This window comes from Dendrobates tinctorius, unplaced genomic scaffold, assembly GCF_039654945.1.
Source record: "Dendrobates tinctorius isolate UK_male_01 unplaced genomic scaffold, ASM3965494v1 ptg000209l, whole genome shotgun sequence".
NCBI lineage: Eukaryota > Metazoa > Chordata > Amphibia > Anura > Dendrobatidae > Dendrobates > Dendrobates tinctorius.
The window spans coordinates 10,156,774-10,173,239 of NW_027361876.1; the positions used below are offsets into that span (position 1 = coordinate 10,156,774).

The 16,466-nt window shown below is 43.6% G+C and overlaps 1 protein-coding gene and 1 long non-coding RNA gene across 3 annotated transcripts in view; one reads left to right on the plus strand and one right to left on the minus strand.

Moving 5' to 3' along the window:
* The first annotated feature begins 867 nt into the window (after positions 1–867).
* The window catches only part of KERA (keratocan), a 70,877-nt gene continuing 55,278 nt past the window's right edge, over positions 868–16,466 (plus strand). Inside the window, exons 1-2 of one of the 2 annotated variants that reach the window (XM_073554280.1) lie at positions 868–959; positions 2,148–3,035. In XM_073554280.1, the coding sequence (XP_073410381.1) occupies positions 2,156–3,035 (880 nt within the window). In that variant the 5' untranslated portion in view covers positions 868–959; positions 2,148–2,155. Of the gene's footprint in view, positions 960–1,815; positions 3,036–16,466 lie in introns of those variants that run through there. The other variant, XM_073554279.1, reaches the window with a different exon arrangement.
* LOC141058119 (uncharacterized) overlaps positions 2,244–16,466 on the minus strand; it is a 157,669-nt gene continuing 143,446 nt past the window's right edge. Inside the window, exon 3 of the long non-coding RNA XR_012222103.1 lies at positions 2,244–2,380. This is a non-coding gene — a long non-coding RNA (uncharacterized lncRNA). The remainder of the gene's footprint in view (positions 2,381–16,466) is intronic.

The window sequence follows — 16,466 nt, forward strand, 5'->3', positions numbered from 1 at the left end:
ATAGGCCGTCAATTTAAAAGTCTAGGTCAACCTCTTCCATTTCATTTTATCAACAAATATTAGTAGGACGGTTTGCATTTTTCATAAATTTTGAAATTGTTAATGGCAATCAAACAATCTCCAAGCAGTCCTATTAAAAAGAAACAGAAATCAGATTTAGACTAGACACAACGTCTAATATTTTCAGTGCATAAATGTGAAATGGGATACTGTTGGCGATTGATTTCAATAACAGCAGTTAGTTTTTTATTTTGGAATTTTATTTAGCTTTCTTGGTGCTTGTTGTGGAACTAATGTGGAGCCTATACTATAGTATAGGATAGCAGTGCATTGTGTTTGGCTGTCTGCTACAAAATAAAGGGGAATATGATTTTGATAACTATGAAAATAATATACCAAAGTACTTCAAGTATAGTGAATATTTATATTATTTTTCATTATAGTACATTATTTATTATTTGGAAGAAAAAAAAAGCTGGTCATTATAAGTAATATAAAATGGTGACAGTCCACAATGTGCAATTTGGGTTCTCTGCATCAATTTAGTTAAGAGTCTAGCATGCCCCTGTAGGAGCTGAAATGTCTAAGGTTGCTTTATGGGTTAACTGTTGTAGTCACTGGTGCATATATATTAGACAGTCAGCATTCATAAACTTAGGCATTTTACTTTCTTTCATAGTCTGACCAGAAAGCCACACAAAAGGACTGAAACGTCAGGAAACAAGAGGTAAGCCCAACACAGCAGCTGGTTAGGAACAATGGCTGATGGCTATGCTTCAATTATACAAGTAATCTAAGAAGTTTCTTGTGAGTGTAACAAGAGTAGAGTTGATGTAAGAGGCAGTTAAACCTCAAAGACCAGGATCAAAACATTCTGCTAAGAGCCAAGAGTTCCCCACTTTAAGGTGAATCCTAAGAGGCATCAGCTAGAGGGAGGAAGAACCTCTAGATTCCACAAGGTAAATCTTTTGCAACACTATCCAGTACGATAAGATTCCTAATTATTTTAGGCATCATAGCTGATGTTTGCTCTGATTTTATCTATAGCGTTTTTAGAGAGAGTCCAGGTTTAAAAAAAATTTGTAATGTGAAATGAAATGTAGAAGTGTCACTCACCTGACACTGGTCGTGAAAGTCACTTGCTGAGATGTTGATGTTTAATAGAGATGCAGAATTTATATAACAGATACACTTATATGCTAATTGTGAATTTGAGCATCATTTAAAGAAAGTTAAAGTCATAGATGAAAGATGTTAGTCTTTACTTATATATTTGACTAATGGCTAAAGATTGCATTTGTATTTTTAGTTATATAGGTTGTCTAGAAATTTGATACATACTACTTTTAACTGTGATACCTTTAATACATAATCTATCTCTCTCTCTATATATATATACACATATATTTAATAGATGGATAATATTTGTGTTTTTAAAGATACAATAGTTCAAAGTATATATATCTAATTAAAGTATTTAAGTGTAGATATTATTTTATTAATTACATTTTAAGTGGAACAGTGTGCTCTCAGATATGACAACAGATAATTTGGCTAAGGTTATTCACATAGCTTGGGGGCAAAGATTCTCATAGTCTTTCCAGGTTTTCAGAGCCATACACAAGAAACAGCTGTTTGAATGCCCTTTGATCCTTTAAACTAGAGCATACCATATTTATTGAAAATGCTATCCAGATGAACTTTCATGCTGCAGAATGGAAAGTCATAATAACTCTAATACTTTTGAGAAATCATACCTGGTTTAACCAAGTTAATCCATTTTGTCTGTGTTCCCATTAGACTAATTCTCCTCCCCAAACGTTGCACAAATTCATGGAAATCTACAACACTAAAGAGCTTTGTATTGTAAACCATTAGGGACTGTGGAAAAAAAAAATAGATGATGTGAGTTCATTCTAGCTGACTGATGTAAAGACTAAAACATCTGGTCCTCTGTAAGGGGTTTAATGTTCACAATACACTGTAGACATTTTGCACAGCAAAGTCACAAACATATAAAGAGAGGCCTACATGCAATCAAACAATGACTTCAGGATGGAAATTTTAGAAGCTGGAATAGTTATTACAGACTTGGAGACTGTCATTGTCATCATTGTAAATAAACATTTTCCATCATCCATTTTCAGGGTGGACAATGGAGAAACATATTATTTGTAGAACTTTGATACTTTTTCTGGCCATCTTTACTGTTGCTGAAAGTCAAGTTTATGACTATTTTGACCTGGAACCTTCCTATCTGCTTTCCAACGACTGTCCAAAAGAATGCACGTGTCCCAGTAGCTTCCCACGTGCTTTATATTGTGAAAACAAAGGCTTGAAAGAAGTTCCTCCCATCCCATCAAGAATTTGGTATTTGTATCTGCAAAATAATGAAATTGAGACACTTGATAGGAAGAAATTTTCCAATGCTACAGAACTTAGGTGGATCAATCTAAACAAAAATAATATCACAAGTGAAGGTATTAAAAATAATGTCTTTGGAGCTATGAAGAGCTTACTTTACCTATTTCTAGAGGACAATGCTTTAGATGGAGTACCTTCACCATTGCCAAACAGCTTGGAACAACTTCGTATGGCAAGAAATAAAATCTCTAAGATTCCCAAAGGTGTTTTTAGTGGTTTAGAAAACCTCACTTTACTGGATTTACACCAGAATAAGCTTACAGATGGTTCTTTCCAAGCCGATGCATTTGCAGGACTTAAAAACCTGGTGCAGCTCAACATTGCCAAAAATACCCTAAAGAAAATGCCGTCAGGCCTTCCTTCTAATACTGTGCAATTGTATTTAGACAACAACAATATTGAGTCCATACCTAATGGGTACTTTAATAAAGTACCAAAAATCTCTTTCATTAGGCTAAACTACAACAAGTTGTCAGACACGGGCATCCCAGCAAATGTGTTTAATGTGTCCTCCATATTAGACTTGCAGCTGTCATACAATGCACTAACAGCCGTGCCCAATGTTAATGGTCATCTGGAGCGTCTCTATCTTGATCACAACAAGATTAAAAGTAAGTCATTTTTTTTAATTACTTTATAGTAAAGGATATGGAGAATCACCTGAAGTAAGTCTATTGAATAATGATATGGAAACAGGTGTAATGCTTTAGGCCATTTAATGATTCAATACATTGATGTTTATCGCTGTAGATAATGTAGAAAATGCTTGTGAGCTACTTGAGAACTTTAACATGGAAAAGTTTGTTAAAAAATTAAGTCTATATAGGGTTGGCTCAGCTATACAGTATGTCAATGACTTGTTCAACATTTTCCCATTTAGTGCAATGTGTTTTTATTGAAAACTCAATAGAAGAACCTGATGAAGCTGGTGTACTTTTCTTTTAAATCTATTTTAGACTGGCTTCATAATCCTTTTGACTTTTTTCCCATCTAGTATTTACAATACCACTTTATGAGTTGGACTACCAAAATACTTATTTAATTATCATGTCACATGACACAGACATGTGTACCCTAACTATAAAATTCGTATGAATGGGCCTGGAAATGTTGAAAGGTTTATTTTATTTAAAATAAACATCTTCAATTATTTTTTTTTATAACTTTTTGACTGGTAACTTAATAATGCCTGGCTACAAGGTTTATGTTAGCAATTATTTATATACATACAGTAACTTGAAAAAGCATACCTCTTGAACTTTTCCACATTTTTTTCACTTTACACCCACAATCAGGTCTGCTGCAGATATTTGGAGCCAATCTGATGCATCTTTGACTCTGATGGTACTGCATGAATGATAAATATCTGCCTTTATTTCTCAGCATTGCCGACACCTTTAAAGGGAACCTATCCTAAAAGAAACACTGTTAGGCTACTTTCACACATCAGGTTTTCGGCGTCAGGCGCGATCCGGTGTCGTGCTGGAATGCCGGATCCGGCAAATGTTTTGTAAAACCTGAAGTGCCGGATGCGGTTTTCTGCCGGATCCATCTTGTTCTTGACAGACAAAACCGGATCCGTCTCATCCGGTTCATCCGTTTTTCTATCCGTTTTTCTATCCGTTTTTCGACGGATTACGCCGGATCCGGTTTTTAAAATTGACCCTTGTGGCCTTCCGAACGGGATTGGCTACTGGAAAACTAGATATAGCATGTTCCTACAGCCCTTCTTTGACAGGTTGTAGAGAAGAAAGTGCAGGTTGGAGAGAAGAGCAAGTTACTGGCGAAGATGGATGTTGTCATTGGAAATATTACCACTAGAAGTTCTGTGACGGTTTCAGGGACAATTTTCCACTATACTTTATGTCACCTCAAGGCAGAGTACACTGGGATGACAGAGTGTGAGAGATTTTTGCCCTAAACTTGTGTACCTTCTGGACCAACAGTATATACCTTTGCCAACCAAAGTTGGCTATCTTGTCATGGTCTTACTATTTTTACCTTTAGGCCACAGGTGTGTACCTGGTTGTGTTTTATGCAAAGTATTTCACCTTTTAACAAAAGTTGTGTACATTGTTAGGAAATCACCAACAATAAACACAACTTTTTCGGTGAAATACTTTGCTTCAAACACAACCAGGAACACAACTGTGGCAAAAAGCTAAAATTTACCCACAGTTATACCTGGTTTTGAATACCTTTTTACCTTTGAAATACCCTGTATTTAACCTTTTTTTAAAACATAGTTCGCCGCAGAAAGAAATGACAGACAACCATTGTGAAACGATAATTTAACTTTTATTTAAATTTTTTTTTTTTTTGTAAAATGTTTTTAAAGTGCAAAAAACTTTTTTAATAAAGGTTTTAAACCCAATGGGCATTTTTATTACAAAAAACACACATTACAATTCTGTGTACTGTGGGGTGGAAATACTGCTGGAGGGGCTGCGGGACACTTCGACACTGGGTGTGTGGAGAGAGGACTGGGATCGTGGTGGGGAAGGAACAGTTAGAGGTGAAGGTGTGGAAAAAACTACAGAATGGGTGGACATGTGGGAAGCAGAAGAGGTGGTGGGTGGTGGAGTGGAGGGTTGGGCAGGGACTGTAGGAGCAGATGATGTTGATGGAAAGTTGTATGGGGAAGGAGTTTGGTACGGGGAAGGAGTTTGGTACGGGGAAGGAGTTTGGTACGGGGAAGGAGTTTGGTACGGGGCAGGTTGCTGGAAGTGGGGAGATGACTGGTACTGGGGAGGTTGCTGGTACTGGGCAGGTTGCTGGTATGTAGTAGGAGGGGGAGGATGGAAAGTGGCTGGAGGGGGTGCAGATGTAATAGGAGGGGGAGGATGGAAAGTGGCTGGAGGGGGTGCAGGTGGAGGAACTACAGTGGTGGGAGGTGGAGGTTGGGAGGTAACCTGCTGTAGAGCACCGTGGCCCGAATGCATTACATGCATCTGCTGGGTAGGAGATAGTGTTGCCATGTGCTCCACAACAGACCTGAAAAAGGTGTGGTTTGGCGAAGATCTTGCTTCTGAATGCATGGTTTGCAGAAGTGTCTTCACCTCCAGAATGCTGGAGTTGATCTGCTGAAAGCCTGCAGAGATTTGCTCTGACAAGACTTTGAGACAGTTCTGGAAAGATGCATTCAGATGCAATAACTCTTGCGCATAACTCTTTTCCTGACCCCTCTGCCGCTGCCGCCCAGTACCCGCAGGTGTACTAGAGGCGGCAGGGGCAGAAGGGTGGGGTAAAGGGAAAGCGATCTCCTCACCAGCAGCTTCATGTAATGTAGGCGGCCACAATGCTCCTGTGCTGGTGGATGGGACAGATGGGTCGAATGTGTGGGAAGGCTGGGAAGGTGCAGATGTACCGGGGCGGTCGAAGTGTCCCTCGGTGCCGGTCTCCTCATGGATCGCCTCAGAAGGGTCCAATCGTGCAGGCTCCCGAGTGCTGCTCACCGTGCTGTGGAATAAAGAGAAAAAAAAACAATTAAAATACTGACATGGTATGGCCCTGGCTGAAAAAAAAAAGTTACATCTAACATTTTTTTTCACATGTGGTGTGTAATATTTACCTTCTGGTGAGCATTGTTTCCCGGAGGAACGACAGGGCTTGTGCGTACTTGTACTTGCTCCTGCGTCCTCCAGATCCACTCGGGGCCCGCATCTCTTTATTGAACTCCTTCTTGAAACGATCCCTCACAGACCACCACCGATTCACAATTCTGTTCCCTGAAACGAGAAAGGAGTGGTTAGTATACAACATCAGTGTTTCACAAACTCCAGTCCTCATGGTCCCCAGGGGTCATGTTTTCAGGATTTCCATAGTAAATAGAAATCCTGAACACATGATCCGTGGGGACCACGAGGACTGGAGTTCGGGAAACACTGGTTTACATCAAGCAACCGTTACTGTATATACTTACGCTCTTTAATCTGGGCCCGAGCTTCGAGGTCCTCCCAGCGGTCCACAAGGAGAGAACAGATTTCCTCCCAGAGTCGTCGGGTAATGATCAGGTCAGCGTGGCGGCGGTCAGCCATATTCCAGAGCGGCTCCCTTTCTCTGATGAGATCGATGAGGCGGTCCACATCAATCTCTCCATCCTCACCGTCAGAGTCGGGAGCACGCTGTGAAGGCTGTTAAAGAAAAAGACAAAAATAACATAATTAGCCTCCACAAAAGAAATGAAATAAAAAGTGCAAAAAAACAAAGCAAAAATATTTATACTTACACGCCGGTGACCGCCGCGTTGCTGTCGCCGACGACCCTGGGAGGCACTGCGAGGACCTCTTGGCCGAGCACCAGATTGGGAAGACTAGAGAAGAAAACAAAAAATGTTATGTCTTTGGATGTAGGCATTTGTTTGCTGTGTGTGGTCTGCAGAACATTGTTTTCTATGTGTTGTGTGTAGTGTGATGTTGTGTTTCTGCGTTTGATGCAAAAAACTTACGAATTGTGAGCCCACTCCAGGTGTCTGTCCACCCCTTCCTTCTTCTTCTGGGAGCTCCTCTTCATCTTGTGATTCCTGTTTTGAAATAAAAGGCAATGAATAGACATATATTACAGAGATGATGGATTTTGGAAATAAAAACTTACCGTCAAACGCTGACGATGCGAGGGAGGGCTCCCAGAAGAAGATGTGCTGTCCTGTTGATGGCCAGACTCCATGGCTGTGGGTATTGCTGCTGCCAGTGATGCCATTTCTGCTGCTGCTGCTGCATCTCTTTGGCGGCTGTTGAATAAAGAGAAACAAAGGGCCAATGAATATCTTGATATTCCATGGCCCTAGTTTGGAGGAATGGGGGATTTGATAATTACCGTCTCTCATCTGCTTCTGGACTCCCCTCCCGTTCAGCATGCTGCTCCATTTGGGGTGGTGCTGATGGTGCTGCTGCTGCAGATGTCTGCTGCCTTCTCCTGCTCCTGGTTCTTGGCTTGGGTGGCATGTTGGGTGTGGCTGAGGGTCCCATTGTTTTGCTTTTATATATCTCCTGTGGGCAGAGCTACTGAGCATGCTCAGACCAAAAAAACCGGATCCGGCCACCGGATCCGGCTTTCGCCGGATCCGGCGCATTGCGGCGCTCATAGGCTTTCATTGTGTGAAAAAGCCGGACGCGCCGGATCCGGCGGGTACGGCTTTTTCGCCGGAGACGAAAAACGTTACAGTAGACGTTTTTTCCAGACGCCGGATCGCGACACATTGCGACACATTGCCGGATCCGGCGAAAACCGGATGAAACGCATGGCCATCCGGCGCGATCCGGCGCAAATGCAAGTCAATGGGGGGGAAACCGGATCCGGCATTGCATTTCGCCGGATCCGGTTTCTGTCAAAAGCGCCGGATCGCGCCTGACGGCGAAAACCTGATGTGTGAAAGAGGCCTTAATCTACAGATATGGGATTAATCTGCAGGTTAATATCATTCTGAAGCTTGTTATCTGCACTGAGAGCCCCGCTACCAGAAGGAAATTAACTTTATTCCTCCCAGCAGCATTGAGCTTTCAGTTACAGGGCTTTATCCGGTGTAGCTTCAATCACCACTCAGTGCATCGTGAGTGACGACTGAAAGCATGCCTGACAGCTGGCTCATAATTACTTGCTGATGCAGTTTAACTACCTTGTGTCTTATTGCTGTGCTTAATCTTGCCATGGTGTATGGCCTGTGGCATGAAACTGTCTTTTACAGCCTCACCTTTGGAGCAGAGTTTGGCTGTTCCACACCCAATTTTAATCCTCCTACAAAGCTGTTTCTGTTACAGTTAATGAGTTTGCTTCAGCCACCATATGAAAGTCATGTATGCTATCACACCTGTTTGGTATAATTGGTTGGTTGCACAACTGATTTTCATCTTGCAAAATCCCTGACTTTGTTCAAGTAAAGAAGCTGTAATTTAGAAGAATTGTTTCTGTTTTGAAAGGAAAAAGTGGTCACACCAAATATTGATTTGATTTCAATTTCTCTTTTGTTCATTCACTTTGCATTTTGTAAACTGATAAAAAAATACACTGGCAATGCTTCTATTTTCAAAATATATTCTTACTGTGCAGAATTTTTGAACACCTGCCTAAGATTTTAGCACACTACTATATATATATATATATATATATATATATATATATATATATATATATATACATAGTGATGCACTCAGGTGAACTACTAGGTCACCGTGGAAGTGACTTAGACAGACACAGACCATATACAGAAAATGTGAGGCTTTATTTTCTTGCCCATCTAGGCACTAACTAGCATGCCATACCTCTGACTCACGCCAGCAGACGTGTATGCAGACCTGACTTTCCAGCCACTCAGTATTTAGCACATGTAAGCGCTGTGCATATCATTCTCAGAAAGACATCATATCAGTCTGGAGTCTGTGACCCTCTGAAGCTTTTCCTTCAGTCTTTTATGTGTCTGTAATGAGCTTACAAAGAATGAAGAGGTCTTTAATTTTTATTGTAGGTACACTTCAACTGCAAGAGACAGAATCATAAAAAAATCCAGAAAATAATTGTATGACTTTTGCATAATTAATTAGCCTTTTATTGCATTAACCCCTTACTGCCAGCAGACAGAATAGTACCTCAGCTGGCAGTATCCCCCACTTTGAGGTGGGCTCCGGCGGTGAGCCCACCGCAAAGCCGCGACCAGGGCCGACGTCAGCACCCGGCACACCTGGGCAAATGCCGGGGCCCTGGCGAGACGAGGGGGCCCACTCACACTGTCAGGGAATCGATACCTGCGGCCGCCGCCACGCCCCCCATGTACCGACCCCATCCTCACCCTGCCAGAGACCCCACCGGCCACCACAGCCCTGATAAGTCCCAGCAATGACAACGCTCCTGCTGGGCTTCTCTGCACGCACAGGACCTGCGATGAGGTCACAGGAGGGGAGGAGTTGGGTCACATGATCAAGGCCCTCAGTGTATGCAGGACTCGGCTGTGCTGGTTGTCATGCTGCTGGATGAGGTGATTTTTATTATGTGTGGGGTCAGGAGGGGTTTACAGGGGGGATGTAGCAGAGCTGTGTGTGTACGAAGCAGAGCTTTGTGTGTATACGAGGTCTGGGGAGCGGAGGTGTGGGGAGCAGAGCAGCATGTGTATGGAGCGGAGCCACATGTGTACGAGGTGTGGGGAGCGGAGCTGCGTGTGTATGAGGTGTACGTAGCGGAGTCATATGTGTGCGAGGTGTACGGAGCAGAGCCGCGTGTGTCCGAGGTGTAGGGAGCAGAGCCGCGTGTGTCCGAGGTGTACAGAGCGGAACTGCGTGTGAACGAGATGTGGGGAGCGGAGCAGCGTGTGTACGAGGTGTACGGAGCGGAGCCATGTGTGTATGAGGTGTACGGAGCGGAGCCGCATGTGTACGAGGTGTGGGGAGCAGAGGTGTGGGGAGGGGAGCAGAGCAGCATGTGTACGAGGTGTACAGAGCGGAGCCGTGTGTGTGGGGAGCCGACGTCAGCACCCGGCACACCTGGGCAAATGCCGGGGCCCTGGCGAGACGAGTTGGCCCACTCACACTGTCAGGGAATCGATACCTGCGGCCACCACCACGCCCCCCATGTACCAACCCCATCCTCACCCTGCCAGAGACCCCACCGGCCACCACAGCCCTGATAAGTCCCAGCAATGACAACGCTCCTGCTGGGCTTCTCTGCACGCACAGGACCTGCGATGAGGTCACAGGAGGGGAGGAGTTGGGTCACATGATCAAGGCCCTCAGTGTATGCAGGACTCGGCTGTGCTGGTTGTCATGCTGCTGGATGAGGTGATTTTTATTATGTGTGGGGTCAGGAGGGGTTTACAGGGGGGATGTAGCAGAGCTGTGTGTGTACGAAGCAGAGCTTTGTGTGTATACGAGGTCTGGGGAGCGGAGGTGTGGGGAGCAGAGCAGCATGTGTACGGAGCGGAGCCACATGTGTACGAGGTGTGGGGAGCGGAGCTGCGTGTGTATGAGGTGTACGTAGCGGAGTCATATGTGTGCGAGGTGTACGGAGCAGAGCCGCGTGTGTCCGAGGTGTAGGGAGCAGAGCCGCGTGTGTCCGAGGTGTACAGAGCGGAGCTGCGTGTGAACGAGATGTGGGGAGCGGAGCAGCGTGTGTACGAGGTGTACGGAGCGGAGCCATGTGTGTATGAGGTGTATGGAGCGGAGCCGCATGTGTACGAGGTGTGGGGAGCAGAGGTGTGGGGAGGGGAGCAGAGCAGCGTGTGTACGAGGTGTACAGAGCGGAGCCGTGTGTGTGGGGAGCGGAGCCACGTGTGTAAAAGGTGTGGGGAGCAGAGCCGGAAGTGAACTGAGCGGAGCCGTGCGTGTACGAGGTGTATGGTGGGGAGCATTCATACCTCTCAACCATCCCAGGTACAGCCGGACAGTCCCGATTTTTTGAGAGAGAGACTGCCCCAGCCAGGAGTTTACTTTTCCCACGGACACAGGAGTACACGGCGGAGTCCCGAGGAGCACTTTAAAACTCGCACGTGATTTTCTACCGGAAGTGTCATGCTGGAAACTGACCGGAAATTAGGTTATTTTGGGAGGAGATTGTGACGGAACCATGGAGGCACTTCAGGGAATGCTTCAGATCCATCATCGTGTCCTCCGACAGCGTGAACAGCGGGATCACCTTGGACTCGGGGATGTCGGCCATGTGAGCGGATCATGATATGTTCTTTCTCTCTCTGTTCTTTCTCTCTCATCTTTTTTTTCTCTCTCTGTTCTCTTTCTTTCCCCTCTTTATTTCTCTCTGTTCTTTCTTTTTCTCTCTGTTCTTTCTTTCTCTCTCTGTTCTCTTTCTTTCCCCTCTTTTTTTCCTCTTTCTTTCTTTCTTCCTTTCTTTTTCTTTCTCTCTTTCTCCCTTCTCTCTTTCCTCTCTTTCTCTCTCTCTGTTCTTTCTTTTTCTCTCTCTCTCTGTTCTTTCTTTCTATCTCTGTTCTCTTTCTTTCCCCTCTTTTTTTCTCTCTTTCTTTCTTTCTTTCTTTCTCTTTCTTTCTCTCTTTCTCTGTTTTTTCTTTCCTCTCTTTCTCTCTCTCTGTTCTTTCTTTTTCTCCCTCTCTGTCATGAACTCATTTTCTGCTCCACCAGTTGAAAGTTCCCCTTCCGTTCTCCCTCTGGTGGTGACAGGAGGTAGTGCGGTTGGTTTAAGTGGTAGTGATCTGCCATCTGATGAGGAAGATAACGATTGGATCTCTGGAGTATCAGACTGGATATAAGACAGCCAACGCCCTATCCGGGTGCTGGTGATTCAGTCTGCTTCTCAAGTCCTGGACTTCAGCTCTCTTCCAGTCTTCTCAAGTTAAGTTTGTTTTTTGCTAATGTTCACACTTGCGCTTGTTGGTCAATTCAGTTTTTTGTGTAATCAGCCTGCCACTGCTGGGGCTATGCTGAAATTCTACTCCTATTAATCAGTGTTTGCCAATCTGCTTTTTGTCCCTTATTGGATTGGCCTCTTTTTTGCTCTGTCTCAGGATATTTCAGAGTGCTGATATAGGTTTAGAAGTCTAGTGACATCAGGGTTAATTTTGCTATCAGAAGTGTTGGACAATATTTTTGTAGGTTTTTTTGGCAGATTGCAGACAGTGTCTTTCCTTTTCTGTCCTTTTTAGTTAGCCGGGCCCCATCGTTTGCTCAGCCTATTTTCCTACCTTTGTTTGTATTTTCATCTTGTTTCACCGTCAATACATGTGGGGGGGCTGTCTTTCCTTTTGGGTCTGTTCTGGGGCAGTTAGTTTTCCTCTTTTCCTGCTTTAGGCTTATGTAGTTCTCCGGTTGTGATGAGGCGTCTAGGACCAACGTAGGAACGCTCCACGACTGCTAGTTGTGCGGTTAAGATCAGGGATCTGCAATCTGCATAGTTACCAACTTCTCTGGTTTTCTGAGACTTAGCTTGTTGTCTTTTTTTCCTCCTCGGTTTCCAATTCATAACACCTCTCTCTCTGTTCTTTCTTTCTTTGCCTTCTTTCTTTCCCATCTTTCTTTCTCTCTCTTTGTTCTTTCTCCCTCTTTGTTCTTTCTTTCCCCTCTTTGTTCTTTCTTTCCCCTCTTTCTTTCTCTCTTCCTCTCTGTTCTTTTTTCCCCTCTTTCTTTTTCTCTCTGTTCTTTTTTCTGTCCAAGCTTTCTTTCTCTCTGTTCTTTTTCTTTCTTTCTCTCTGGTCTTTCTTTTATTCCCCTCTTTCTTTCGCTCTCTTCATTCTTTCTTTCCCCTCTTTCTCTCCCCTCTTTCTTTCTCTTTCTCTCTGTTCTTTCTTTCCCTCTGATCTTTCTTTCTCTTTCTTTCTTTCTCTCTGTTCTTTTTCTCTCTCTGTGTTCTTTCTTTCCTCTCTTTCTCTCTCTTTCCTTTCTTTCTCTCTCTGTTCTTTCTTTCTCTTTCCTTCTCTCTGTTCTTTTTCTTTCCCCTCTTTCTTTATTTCGCTTTCTTTCTCTCTTTGTTTTTTCTCTTTCTTTCTCTCTACCTGTCTGTTCTTTCTTTCTTTCCCCTCTTTCTCTTTTTCTCTCTCTGTTCTTTTTTTCTGTCCACTCTTTCTCTCTCTAATCTTTCTTTATTTCTCTCTCTGTTCTTTTTTTCTGTCCACTCTTTCTCTCTCTAATCTTTCTTTATTTCTCTCTGTTCTTTTTATTTCTCTCTCTCTGTTCTTCCTTTCTTTCTCATCTTTCCTTCATACGTACACTACTAATCAATAGCCTCCTTCACATGAACGTGTTTTGCCACAGAGCGTGTGTCCGTGTGGATCACATGCGTGTCCGTGTGATCCACACAGAGACAAGTCTGTTTTTTGGCCAGTACCACGGATGCCACACGGCATGAATCGTAGTATGTGTTAAAGGGGGGGGCCCACTGAGACTCTTTCGCCCGGGGCCCTCAAAAATCTGGAGTCGTCCCTGGCCGCGACATGTGAGCTGTTATAAACAGCTCACATTTGCCTGCAATAGGCGTGAGCGGAATCACGATCCGCCCGCATCTTCTAACTAGTTAAATCCCGCTGTCAAATGCTGACAGCGGGCATTTAACTAGAGCTTCTGGCGCGCGGCCAGAAATGCTTGCATCGCTGACCCCCGTCACGTGATCGGGGGTCAACCACACGTTGCCATAACAACCTGAGGTCTCCTCGAGACCTCTATGGTTGTTGATGGCAGATTGCTATGAGCACCACCCGGTGATCAGCGCTCATAGCAATGCTGTAATTCCACTACATAGAGGTGATCTATGCATCACCTCTATGTAGCAGAGGACGATTGTGCTGTGGCAGTTTCTAGCCTCATATGGAAGCTACTGAAGCATGCCAATAGTAAAAAAAAGTGTTTAAAAATAGTAAAAAAATAAGAAGAACATAAAAGTTCAAATCACCACCCTTTCGCCCCAATCAAAATAAAACAATAAAAAAAATCAAACCTACGCATATGCTCGATCTATCAATGAAAAAAAAGGATTAACCCAATCACTAAACGGCGTAGCAAGAAAAAAAATCAAAACGCCAGAATTATGCTTTTTTTTTGTCTCTGCGACATTTAATTAAAATGCAATAACAGACGATTAAAAGAACGTATCTGCACAAAGGTGGTATCATTAAAAGTCAGCCCAGCATGCAAAAAATAAGCCCTCACCCGACCCAAGATCCCAAGATCACGAAAGTTTGAGACGCTACGGCGCTACGGGTCTCGGAAAAAGGCGCAATTTTTTTTTTTTTTTTTTAGCAAATTTGAAAAATTTTTCACCACTTAGATAAAAGAGAACCTACACATGTTTGGTGTCTATGAACTTGTAATGACCTGAAGAATCATAATGTCAGGTTAGTTTTAGTATTTAGTGAACCTAGTAAAAAAGCCAAACAAAAAACGAGTGTAGGATTGCCCTTTTTTGCAATTTCACCGCACTTGGAATTTTTTCCCGTTTTTGAGTACATGACATGGTAAAACCAATGGCGTCAGTCAAAAGTACAACTCATCCTGCAAAAAAATAAGCCCTCACATGGCCATATTGACGGAAAAATAAAAAAGTTATGGCTCTGGAAAGAAGTGGAGGGAAAAACGAAAAGGAAAAATAAAAAAAATGCTTCGGTCATTAAGGGGTTAAATAAGTATTTGATACAATAGAAAAGCAGAATTTAATATTTGGTGCAGAAACATTGCAATTACAGAGGTTCTTGGCCAAGTTTGCACACAGTGCAGCATGGTTTCTGGCCCACAACTCGATAGAGATATTCTCTAGATTTTTCAGGTTTCAGAGCTGTCATTGGACAACATTGAGTATATATTTTTTTCTTTTTAACTTTTTGCCAGCCTTCTAATATTCATTGAAATTGCGACTGCCGCTGACTGCCATTTTACTGAATTTGTGGGGACCAAATTACAAAAAGTCTGCATTCTCCAGAATGCAGATTTTTTTAGAAAATCACTCTTCTCTACTTAACAATATTTTAGTTTTCTTGGTAATATATGAAGTAGGCAGGTAAAACATAGCATGAAATCATTCCAAGTTAAGTTGACCATCTATGGCACAAGCAATCCATATCTATATATATTTTTTGTGCTTCTTCTTGATGGAAAGATAATTAAATGCTAAAAGTAATATTAAATAATATATATGTATAACTAAGCTTATCATTCATATGCCTCCTGCTCAAATCTAAAATTCAGTGCAAGAACCATACTCACTTTTTACAGGTGGACCCCCCCCCGCCCTCTGCAAGAAATCATGCTCACCTCCTCCAGCGGTGCCTGCAGCTCCAATGGTTTCCGGTTTCGGTATCTTTTCCCTGTGTGAGCGCGCGGTCACGTGGTACCGCTCATTAAGGTCATAAGTATTTACGCCACTCCACTCTCATATGTGTGGCACCCATATTCATGACCTTAATGAGCGGTACCACGTGACCTCGTGCTCTCACTGGAAAAAGATACCGGACATACATGCAGGGACCGTGCCAGGGCTCAGGTGAGCGGCGTGCCTAGCCGGGGGGTAGAATGAGCCAGGGGTTGGGGGAGAATGAGCCAGGGGGGAGAATGAGTGGGGGTGGGGGGAATGAGCGAGGAGGAGAATGAGCCCGGGGGTGGGGGGAGAATGAGCTGGGGGTGGGGGGAGAAAGAGCTGGGGGGAGAATGAGCTGAGGGAATGGCCCCCAACAGCCAGGGTTGGCGTAAACACCTTGCACACCCGGTCAAGTGCAAGAGCCCTGAGCAGGTGGGAGGGTCCACTGGCCATCATGGACACTGGCATTCTATGGGCACCATGTGCTTGTGCCAATGTTGGAGACAACGAAGGGCCCCCTGCTTGCTCAGGGACCCAGCACTTGCGATTCTTACCTCTCCCCGCTCTACCTCTGTGGCATCTTTCACATCTGACTGCGAAGTTCAGGTTAGAGGGTGCAATAACATCAAGTCTGTACACCCTCTTCCTGAACACTCACAGTGCAGACAGCCGGAAGATGGCGGTACTGAGTAGTCCAGACCAGAGCAGCGGAAAGAGAGGAGAGATGAATGTTTCATTTTCTTTTTTTAATGTTTGGAGCAATATATGGGGACCATCATACACAGAGCATCATATATGGGTACCATCATACACAGGAGCATCATATATGGGGACCACCATACACGGAGCATCATATATGGGGACCATCATACACAGGAGCATCATATATTGGGACCATCATACACAGAGCATCATATATGTGGCCCACAATACACTGGAGCTTCATATATGGGGCTCATTATAAGCGAGCATCATATATGGGGCTCATTATACACTGGAGCATCATATATGAGGCCCATAATACATTGTATGGAGAAATATATAGGACTCATTATACTATATGGAGCAATTTACGGGGCTCCTTATACTCTATGGGGCCAATCCTATACTGTATGGCATATTATATGGGGCCTATTATACATGGGGCAATATATGGGGTTCATTATTCTTTATGGAGCATTATATAGGGCCCATTATACAGTTTGGAGCAATATATGGGGCTCATTATACTGTATGGATCATTACATGGGGTACAATTTTCAGTATGGAGTAATTTATGGGACTCATTATTCTGTATGGAGCACAATGAG